At 43.9% G+C, this 11424-nt stretch overlaps 1 protein-coding gene across 1 annotated transcript; it reads left to right on the top strand.

Annotated features, from left to right (window-relative positions):
- Nucleotides 1–759: 759 nt before the first annotated feature.
- LOC311311627 (acylphosphatase-2-like) lies at nt 760–8771 on the top strand (the record flags this gene model as incomplete). Its single annotated transcript, XM_084441377.1, has 4 exons — nt 760–844; nt 1119–1135; nt 2220–2329; nt 8657–8771. 4 exons carry the CDS (start codon nt 760–762, stop codon nt 8769–8771), a joined length of 327 nt encoding a protein of 108 aa, XP_084297503.1.
- Between the last annotated feature and the right edge of the window lie 2653 nt (nt 8772–11424).

Below are 11424 nucleotides of genomic sequence, written 5' to 3'. Positions count from 1 at the left end.
ATTAATTAGGCCTAGTATACCAGACTGGGAACCTTATAATGTCTAGTTGCATACCTAGAACTGGAATGAGGACCGCTAGGCTACCGATAGTAAATTGCCAGATTGGTAACCTTATAATGTCTAGTTGCACCTAGAACTGGAATGAGGAATTGATTAGTGCTTATGGACATGTGATATTAAGAATTCCAATGTAGACTACCTGTACCTATATGGTCAAATAAACGTTCTATTCTATTTCTATTCAACAGGAATTGTTAATAGCCTCGTGGACTGTCTATTACTGTACATTTATTTACGATAATGATATCATTATATGGGCTAGTTAAAGGCGTTTGATATTTAAATTAATATTGCAATTGGACTACGTGGTTGCGCTGTAAATAATTAAGGAATGAGCGACCATAATTTCAATGGAAAGACAGCTCTACGCCCTCTCAAAAGTAAAAAGGGTAAATCATTTGAAACAATTGCATGTAAATTAAATCTCGCGATGGAGTAGCCTATAGCTACAGTAGGCCTACGTCGTGTTTCCTCGGGAGGAACAGACCTACGCTCAGAGACATTATGTCTACGCTGAGCAGTATTCACCAACGACTTTTACATCTGTGGGAAAGCGCAGGCTAGGCTAGGCTACTATATTTATTCAAAGTGCTCAGGCTTTAATACCGCATAGGCCTAAAGTCGCGGACAATCTGCTGAATGGTTCGAGCGAGAACCAGCCTTTATTGGCTTGTTAAATTGCAGTATATGGGTTTGATTATGTCCGTACTCAATGGTCAACCAATTTCTGCCGGTGGCGCAAAGCTGTCCTCTGTAGATTTCGAGATATTTGGGAATGTCCAGGGTAGGTACTACCCCGTCCAGCTTGGCGCTGTGTTCCTGCTCGCCAGTGAAATGTGATGCATGGCAGGCTCACGCTAGCCCCAACCAATAGGCTACTTGCTAAGTGCAAAAAGCCAACAACAATTCTGCTCAAGGGGTCTTAAGCACGGGGTTAGGGTTAAAATGCATGTTAATGTAAATGCATGTTAATGTCAAACAAACATGAGTCAGGGTGCGTAGGACCAATCACACACTTCACAACAACTGTTTATTCAGACCACTTTCTGTTCTTTCAGGTGTTTGTTTCAGAATGGTGAGCAGAGGAACATGTAAACAACAACAAAAACCAACTCCTCCAGATAAAGTCATGTATTCTGCCTTCTGAATGGAGGTTTATAATAAATACAATGATAATTGTGTGATATTTATTATTATTGATGTTATTATATTGTTATTATTATTGATTATGAATGGCGTTATTCATATTAATATTCATTCACATTATTATTATGATTATTATTATTATAACAATGGAACATTTTATCAATGAAAAGAAAATACCAAATATATCCACATGAAACTGACAAAGAAAACACATCACATCTTGTTTAGTAATTATGGGTCTTTCATGTAGCCGTTATTAGATAAAAGATGCAAGATACAGTGTCTGGTTCTTCTGGCAGCAAGTCCTAATGATCGCCTGTCTCTATGTGGTTCTGTGTCCTAATGATCGCCTGTCTCTATGTGGTTCTGTGTCCTAATGATCGCCTGTCTCTATGTGGTTCTGTGTCCTAATGATCGCCTGTCTCTATGTGGTTCTGTGTCCTAATGATCGCCTGTCTCTATGTGGTTCTGTGTCCTAATGATCACCTGTCTCTGTGGTTCTATGTCCTAATGATCGCCTGTCTCTATGTGGTTCTGTGTCCTAATGATCGCCTGTCTCCATGTGGTTCTGTGTCCTAATGATCGCCTGTCTCCATGTGGTTCTGTGTCCTAATGATCGCCTGTCTCCATGTGGTTATGTGTCCTGATGATCGCCTGTCTGTGGTTCTGTGTCCTGATGATCCCTGTCTCTATGTGGTTCTGTGTCCTAATGATCGCCTGTCTCTATGTGGTTCTGTGTCCTGATGATCCCTGTCTCTATGTGGTTCTGTGTCCTAATGATTGCCTGTCTCTATGTGGTTCTGTGTGCTAATGACCCCCTGTCTCTATGTGGTTCTGTGTCCTGATGATCCCTGTCTCTATGTGGTTCTGTGTCCTAATGACCACCTGTCTCTATGTGGTTCTGTGTCCTGATGATCCCTGTCTCTATGTGGTTCTGTGTCCTGATGATCCCTGTCTCTATGTGGTTCTGTGTCCTGATGATCCCTGTCTCCATGTGGTTCTGTGTTTCCCAGTACACAGAAGATGAGGGGACTTCTCTGGGCCTAAGCGGCTGGGTGAAGAACACCAGACAGGGAACCGTGATTGGCCAGGTCCAGGGACCCCATGACAAAGTCAATGAGATGTGAGTCCCCTCCTCCTCACTGAGGCACCGCTGGGATGGTGTTCTTAAAACCTTCTGAGTTTGGATTATCTGGAATAATGCATCGTCTTAGTTTGCTGGCCTCCCAAGCATACACACACACGTCTGAAAACTAATGTCTGAAAACTAATGTCGGCTCTGAGCATCTGTACAAGCACATGCTGCCCTGCTCCTGCAGAATATAGATGTTTGTAATTCACATTCTCTGTCTCTGTCTCAGCAATATGGACTGAATGTGTCACCCTCATAATCAGTCTCAAAGCACAGTTTGAGTTTCTAGCGTGCAATACCCAGTTTCTCCAGTAGATGTCACTATGTGTCCAGATTTGGTCCTCATAGAACGGTCTAGAAGTAGGCTAGTCCACGCCTTTCTGGTTATTGAGAAATGTCTTTGTAAATGCGGTGGCAAAACCAGTGAACATTTTGTGAGTTCACAGGAATTTAAGTGATCTAATAGCAATTTTTTGTTTGTTTGTTTGTTTTGTGAACATATATATCACTTAGCTTATAGCCTACATTGCTAAACAATGACGCTGAATATATTGCTAAATCAGATTGGTGTGATGTTTAAGACCCAACAGTAGATACACCAGGACGGGTTTGGGTTCAGAATCAGTTTTATTGGCAGGTAATTTTTACACATTCTAGGAATTTGTTCTGGTCAGTTGGTGCATAACATTGATGGGTAGATAACATTAGACATGGTGCAAGGACTAGACGGGACGGTGCACATGATAGGACAGACAGGATCATGGCTATATCAGATGCAGAGCAAGAACATTTACATCCTATCATGATCAAGACTGCACCAGCTGCAGGTGCTGTGGAAATGTCACGACGATCGTGTTGTACCGACTGCTACCAAGGTGAACCAGAACACGGCAGCCTCTCTGGGCTCCTTGGAGGGTGGGGCTGGGCTGGGAGTTCCTGGGGCCGGGGCTTGTGGGAGATGAAGTCAGTCTGGGCGGGGCTGGGGAGCAGGGTCCTGTGTATGACATCATGGGGCGCTCTCCGTGGAGTTAGAAATGGGAAGCAGACCAGGGTCCGCCCAGGGGCCAGCGAGGGAGCTCTGACTTCTGCTCGAACTGACCTCATCTGTGTGTGTGTGTGTGTGTGTGTGTGTCTAAGGAGAGAGAGAGTGAGATTGTTCATTTGGGTGCTTTGTAAATCTTTTAAAACGATAAAAATAATGGTAAGGAAAGATACTGTACAATATACCCTGACTGCATGATAAAATACTGGATTTTAACTCCCCAACCCATTTGAACTTTTTTCATAATCAAAATGTCGGTGCTTGTTGAAATAGTATGCTGTCTGAATGCATACTTGGCTGTGTTTGAGGTCATTCAAGTGTGCGCTTGATCGCCAGGATACTCCCATTTGAGCGCCGGGGATTTTGCCGTGTGGAAAAAGCGTTCCTATTCATAGCGGCTTGCCGACACGAGACGCAAGAACAGAAATGTGTTTGGTCATTAAATATTGAAACAGACAGAGCAGGAGGGGTCAGGGTTCACCTGCCCCCCCCCCCCCCCCCCGCCTCATTCTTCACCCTCTCTTATTCCCCTGCTTTCTGCCAGCATGCCATGACGACAGACGACGGGCCCCTGCTCACACGTACCCACATTCAACACAGGTCCAGCATTTCCTCAGCAACCACCCAACATTAGTCTCGCATAGCCAGCACTTTGTTTACCGAACTGGAGAATGGTCTGGCTGGATTCGTTACCATTTGGGGATATGTGAGGGGGGACCTGCTGTATTTTTATAAACCAATCACAATCGTCTTCGGCAGAGCGGTTGCTTCGCGTGGTCTGGATTGTCCGACCACACAAATTGGTGCCTCTGATTGGGCAGTAATAAACGAATGACCAGGCTTATCCCCAAAACCTATATGCATTGAGTCAGACTAATCGATAGACTGGTAGATCTTCCTAGCCATTGGCTTAGTATAGGGAAGTAGCTTGGGAAGGGTTAACGTAAGGTTGGTTGCAGCGTAGCAAAACAATGGTGGAACACATGAAGCTGGATCCCAAAGGGCTCTTGTGAAAAACACATGACATAATGGTTGGGTTGGGTCCTGCTCACATGTGTGGGCGTGGTACTGGAGCTCATGGTGGAACTTCGGTCCGGTCCCTCCCAGGGAAGATGTTCCAGGGGTGAAACGGCACTATGCAGCCCTAGCATCGGCTGCTGACATTGTAACGTGTTGCCACTGAAATGTGGCTGTGTTTAGCTTCCCATTGTCATGTGCACATTTACTGTTTGTCTTCCGTTCTTTCTTTTGGGTGTATTTCTTTTATTAGTTTAATAGCTGTATTTATTTCAGGACTTTGATTCTTGTTTGTATACATAATAACAACATCCCTGTATAAATAAAGGATACATACAAACAACATAGTTGTTGCGCTAGCGCTGCTGGCCATCCAGTTGAGCAAATTCTAAGCACCATTCACAAAGTCGAAACTCCCATAATTCCATGGTTTATTCAGTATTTCAGAGATCTCCTCTGGTGTTTATGGTCAGAATATCGGTGAGAGGACATGACGGAATTTAACCCACGCCACCCTACGGGCAAACCAAACAGTGTAAGGGAATTATTTCCTACTTCCTCCTATTAATGCTATCTAACTTCCCCAAGGCAGGGGGAGAGGGAGCCTGCTTTTCCTGGAGAACACAATATGGTCAGCCGGGGGGCGGGGGGGGGGGGGGGGTCATAAACTGAGTATATTCAGAGCAATGAGGAAGGATAATGTTTTTAAAGTTGTAAATATTGCCTCTGTAGAACCAAGAAGAAGACGGAGAGGTCAGAGACCTACAATACAAGTACACAGTGGACCTGTCGTCCCCCTACCAATGATGCATGTTTTCAGCATGTACAGTACAGTTGTTGAATGTATAGGTGGAGTGGGCTTTTCTAGAGCCAGAATAATAATAATAATAATAATTACTGGACCTCCATAGGTTGTTTATTAGCCACACTGCAATTACACACAAACACACACACACACACACTCACACACACACGTGGGTGAGCCGCGAGATAGGACACACAAGCGGTCACCAGTGGAATTTATCCTCTGCATTTATCCCATCCAGGCTGTCCTCATCCAGGGTAAGCCAGGAGCAGTGGGCAACCTCGTAAGTGGCGCCTGGGGACCAAGTCCAAGTTCTCAGTCCAAGTCCTGGAGAGCATCTGTTCTTCTGCATGTTTTTCATATTGGGGTTCTATGTGGAGGGAACCTGTGTGAGCATGGGGAGAACATGCAAACTCCACACAGAAAGGCCTGGGAGATTCTAACCTAACCCATGATCTTCTTGCTGTGAGGTGACAGTGTAATGCATCGAGCCACCGCGCCGCCCATAGATTTGCCCATCATATTTTTTGTTTGGTCTAAAATAAGTATTTGTTCAAAAGCCAGCAGGGAATTAAAATGATTTAAATGATTAAAGTAGTTAATATAATAATCAAGTGATTTTAACTTTCTGTAGGACAAAATATACGTAATGAAAATGATAATGTCCTAAACTGTTACTAACTTATGAGACTCCTAACACTTAGAACAAGCACCAAAAGAGCTACTAAACACCTCAAGCTCTGAACTCAGAAAGCTCTGAATTTAGAAAGGATCCGGAGTAGAATAGACTATACTTTTACTGAGACACCAAGCATAGTCTTTTTATGTACTAAAAATGTAATTATGACGAGCGCCCACTGGTGGTGGGCTCTGGCACATGCGGGACACATGGCCAGATCACACATGTAAAACAGACTTTGTCTCAACTGATTTTTAATTGTCTGGTTAAATAAAGGTTTGAATGAGCTAGAGTCCTGTGTGCTGGAAACAGTACTGAGTATTTATTCAGGATTCATGGAGCAATATCTCTCCCTCACTTAAACCAAGCAGGTCCAGCCTGGCTTATGTGCATGGCTGACTTGTTTTTGTTCAGGACTGGTAGGATGAAAGCTAGTCATGCCACTGAAATAGCTGTGAAGTGAAATGACATGAAATAATGTCTGATAAATTAAGATAGGTCTTGTTACCTGGACACATCAGTTCCAATGCTTCCAATGCTAATCCAGCACAATAAGAGCGGGATAGCCAGTTAGCTCATGAGCTCAAAACAACTAGCAGCAGCTTCCATAACATTCATGGTAGCGGTCAGTGATAACATAAAGTCATCCCCACCGGGTCTTCAACCCCAGTCTCCAGGGTGGGAGTCCAATGCTCTCACCACTACTCTACTCGTGCAGTAGAGATTGGCGGGTTGATTTTGCTGTCCTTCTTGATTTTGGTGTGCTGGGACTACTGCCTCTTGTGGTGCCAACAGAGAAATGCAGGCCAACATTGTTCGGAGTGACAGAGTTAGGGAGGGAGTGATAACCGGACGCTATACTATACAAAAACACGGAGGTGTTATTTTTTTTTCTTAAAACGACAAGCAATCTTCCTCTCGAATGATTATTTTGATTCTGGCATTAGACCACAGTCTGACTGCTCTGTTGGCACCTTTGTAACAGTTATACTGATTAGATGGATGGATGGATGGATGGATGACTTACTATTGTGTTTTTAAGGTTGCATGTCATTCCAGGCATGTGCAGTTAACATGTCTGTGAGTATAGCAGCTGACCATAATTGTAAGCTACTTTACAGACTGCTGCTATTTGCATATTTCCCTATAAGGGTTACTGTTCACATGTCAGACGGGATAGTTAGATCATTTAAGTTCATTTAAGTAATTAATGAACACCCTTCATTAGTAAAACTGTCTTCATCCTGGTCTTTGAAGCGACTTGTTTCCCCGGCAGTCACACCAGTACAGGCTCGCTCTGAAGAAGATCCTGCCAGCCACCCAGAGCACCATCCTGCTTACTGTCATCCAATAAGAGCAGAGCGATGGCCCTCAGTGCACGCTAATGCGTTTACAAAGCCCTTTATTCGCTGTGCTGTCTTTAGAAGGCAGCGTGAGCGATTCGGCCTGTCAATGGGGGAGGAAGAACAACGGATGTCGCCCGGTAACTCGTTTTTGTCTATATTTAACAGATGTTTACTCTACCTCCAAACATGGAAACTGGATACTGGGTCATTATGTGTTGCTGTAGAGTATAGTGACATCACTCGTCATCGGTATCGATTCCGCTCTCACTTGGCCACACGATGGGCTCAACTTCGTCTTGGGTCGTCTTGACTTCCAAACACACGTTGACCGCTTCTTATGAACACCAGTTAAAGCCAGCCACGCCACCGAAAAGCTACGGCAGCGATGTGATGCGACGGGGCATTTGAGGTGTGTTTCTACCAAGGAGTGAGTTACAGCAGCATCTGTGCAGTGGGACCTAGAGTATCACACCTACAGTAAATGTCTGCTACAGAGTTGAGATGAGGGGGACCTAAACATGCTAGTCATGTACTGTACCAACACATACAGTACCAACCTTCTGTCCTTGTCAGGTGTTAGCGTAGCGGAAGTACTCTGGTCTGTGTTCTGTTCTTTCAGTTCAAGCCAGGTTAAGTGCTTGCCCAGGGCGGGATTCAAACCCTCGCTCTGACGAGCTCTTCCACTCGTGAGGCGGACACGCTGACAGTTGCGCCAATAGGGACGTCCGTCCTTCTCGGTGGGCCTGTCAGCGCTCCTTTGAGGAGTGACTTTACCAGCTACTCACTACCACTACCTCAGACTCACTCTACTCACTACCACTACCTCAGACTCACTCTACGAAGGTTCATGAGGACTTACGATTCACTCGGTTACATTAGGAATCTGAGATGTCTCCATGGACTGAAATATTGCATGGAAACATGGTTTCTTTGTATTTGATCTAATCATAATACCCAGTAGGCTTTGTTCAGTGTTCACAGAGCTACAGTGTTTATGTATTGAGAAACATGTTGGAACACAATTATATGTTGCAAGATCTTCTCTCAAAAGGTTTGTCAAATGTACAGAATAATACCTGATTGGTGGGCGTATGAAGTATGAAGGACCAGCTAGCCTGGTGAGACCATCTTCATCTAGCGAGCTCACATCCTGTTTCTGTGGAGAATAATTTTTTTTAAAGTGTTTTGAGATGGTAATTAGAGTACATTCCATGCCCTTGTGAACCGTACTGCACACGTTTGTAGCTACACAGTGACTCTTAGTAAACCAAGGCCTACTTCACACATTTATATAGTTTATAAAATGATTCTTAGTACCTTCATGATAACACCCGTCGGCCTCTCCAGGTTTCTGCTAAACCCAGGTCATAGTAAGCTATGAGCTCTAGAGAGCGTTACCATTGATTCCTCTGTCTCAATCTCTCCTTAGGAAGGTGTGGCTGAGCAGGGTGGGGAGCCCCAGCTCCCGGATCGACCGTGCTGTCTTCTCCAACGAGAGGGATATTCCCAAACTGGAAATCCATGGCTTTGGCACTCGCTACTGACAGAAGAACACCAAGAACAACAACTAGACCTATGTTGCCCCCCCCCGCCCCCCGACGGCTATAGCATCTGGCCTTAACAAACATCCACATGTTTCTCAATCAATATAATTTACATACTGTACATGTACATCACTACATTTACATTAGTCATTTAGCAGACGCTTTTATCGAAAGCGACTTACAATAATTGCATTTAACATAGGAAGTCATACTACTACTCACCAGAACTCACAAGAGCATTGAGCATATCCTTACTAAACAAGTGACCAAGAGCTTAAGGTAAAGTGAAGGAATAGAAAACTAACAGAATTTCCTAATCTGACTAATCAGGAAGTTGTATTTTTTTTGCAAGGAAATGGCCAATTAGATTACCTACAGCACTGTTAAGGCAGATATGGACATCATGTCAGAGTCAGTCTTGTCATCAGAGTTATTCATTTGGGTGGTACTCTGATGAAACTGGGCTGTGTTAGTGTGTACTATGGTGATTTGTTCACATAGTCCGTTGAGAAAGGGCTGCAGGTACAACTGTAGTTGTGCACTTGCCTCATCCTTGCACTGCGCCAAATGTGTATAATGTAGATTAAGCACAAACAATATTGAGTTCACTACAGTATTTGGAAAAGGAAAAGAAATACAAATATTTGATTGAAAATGTGTGTTGTGTTATATCTTTGAATATTGAAAATATAATCAAGTGTTTATATATATGTACACTAATATGATAGTAATGGGATACTATTAATAATTTAAGGTCATTATACGAGTTCCTGCTTTGCCATCCTCATCTAATCAACTATTAAATGTATTTCTATACATAATACTAATGGTAACTAAGTACATTAGAGGCCTCAAGGCCTCTCTATGTCACGTGAATGATATCTCCCTCTATACAGGAACCCCATGCAGTAGTTAGTTTGTGTGACTTTAGTCCAGACCACTGGACAACCAGTCTGGAAAATCATCACAAGCTCTGCCTGCGAGGAAAAACCCTCCAATCATTGAGAGGCTGAATCCGTCCCAAGAGGGGCGGCACCCAGGTTCGATCCCAGCTCCCAGCATTGTGCCGAAGTGTCCTTGAGCAAGACACTGAACCCCAACATCGCTCACGTGCGGCACGGTGGCGCAGTACCTACTGTAGTACTGTCGCCTCACAGCAAGAAGGTCTCCGAACCTTTCTGTGCGGAGTTTGCATGTCCTCCCCATGTTCGCAAGGGGTTCCTCCCAAAGAACCCAATACGAAAAACATGCAGAAGAACAGATGCTCTTCAGTCCTGTCCCTGACCAGGACCTGGACTGAGCACTTGGACGTGGTCCCCGGGCGCCATGAACAATGGCTGCCCACTGCTCCTGGCTGCCCCTGGAGGAGGACGGCCTAGATGGGAGAAATGCAGGGAACAATTTCCACCAGCGACCCACGAATGTGTGTGTGTTGCATGTGTGTGCTCTGTGCCATGTCACCGCTCACTATAATGTGTGTGTCACCGTGTGGCAGAGTAAAGACCCCTTCCCTTCGGGTCCTGTATTTTATTATTTCATTTTTTTAACTGCAACTTTCCATGGCAGGGATAACCAGGAACTGTGGACATCCAATGAGATATTTCCAACACCATTAACTCATGGCAGCAGATGCATTTTTTTCAGCTTCATATCAAACATTTTATTAAGAGACTACATTCACTATAGTTCTCTGTTTTCCTGTAGTTAGAAAGACTTATAGATGGGTTCATATACAATACGTATAACAAATAAATCTGAGAAAATATAGATTGGTTCCTATAAGTATAAAGGACACATACTTGCCTCGTGAGACCATCCTGATCTCGCGAGCTCACATTCTGTTTCTCTCGCAAATCAGACACTCTCCAAAGAGATCCGTTTGTGTCCGATCAGAAAACGATCTAGCCAATCAGCGTTCTATGAGGAAATACAAACAGCTCCGCTGGGCGGGTTTAGGTGTGACGACATTGAGGAGTGGTTGAAGTTAGCACGAGTGAGTAGGTGATTCATGCCCTCATTTTCTCACACATATCGTACTGCATCATGATCTGGGGACAGGCCAATCCCACAACAATAAGGCCCTTAGAATCACTATATAAGCAGGCCGTAAAAATCTTTGACAAAAAGCCACTAAGGTACCATCAATGTGAAATACTACACAGACATAATATCCTAAATTTTGACAATTTTAGAATATTCTCAAATCTGTGTATAGTGTACATAATCTTACATGGCTTGGCTCCCTCCTGTCTGGACAAGTTTGTCTGTTATCGTAGCTCTGTACGATCTACAAGAATAGCTTCTGTACATGACTGCACTGTACCCTTTCGCCGCTCAGCTTTTGGGCAAGTAGCTTTCTCCATTAAAGCCAGTACACAATGGAATGCCATTACTGATGACATAAAGATTAGCGGTTCTTTTAGCAGCTTTAAAACCAACCTAAAAAGTCATCTTAAATCTACTCAACACTGCAATCACTAATCAGTTAGGTGGGTTTGTGAATGAGTGTGGTTGTGTGACTGGACGTGCTGCTATGACTGATGAATGTGAAAGAGTGAGTGTCTTAATGTAATGCTAAGTCATCTGTATTGTACTTTGTTTTACTTATTAGGTGGGCTAGCTTGTAAAAGCTAGCCCAACTTGTGATATTCCC

The sequence above is a fragment of the Borostomias antarcticus genome, assembly GCF_949987555.1.
Source record: "Borostomias antarcticus genome assembly, chromosome: 7".
Lineage (NCBI taxonomy): Eukaryota > Metazoa > Chordata > Actinopteri > Stomiiformes > Stomiidae > Borostomias > Borostomias antarcticus.
Note: the sequence above shows the minus strand (reverse complement) of the source record. Positions and strands in the feature narration are given on the sequence as shown.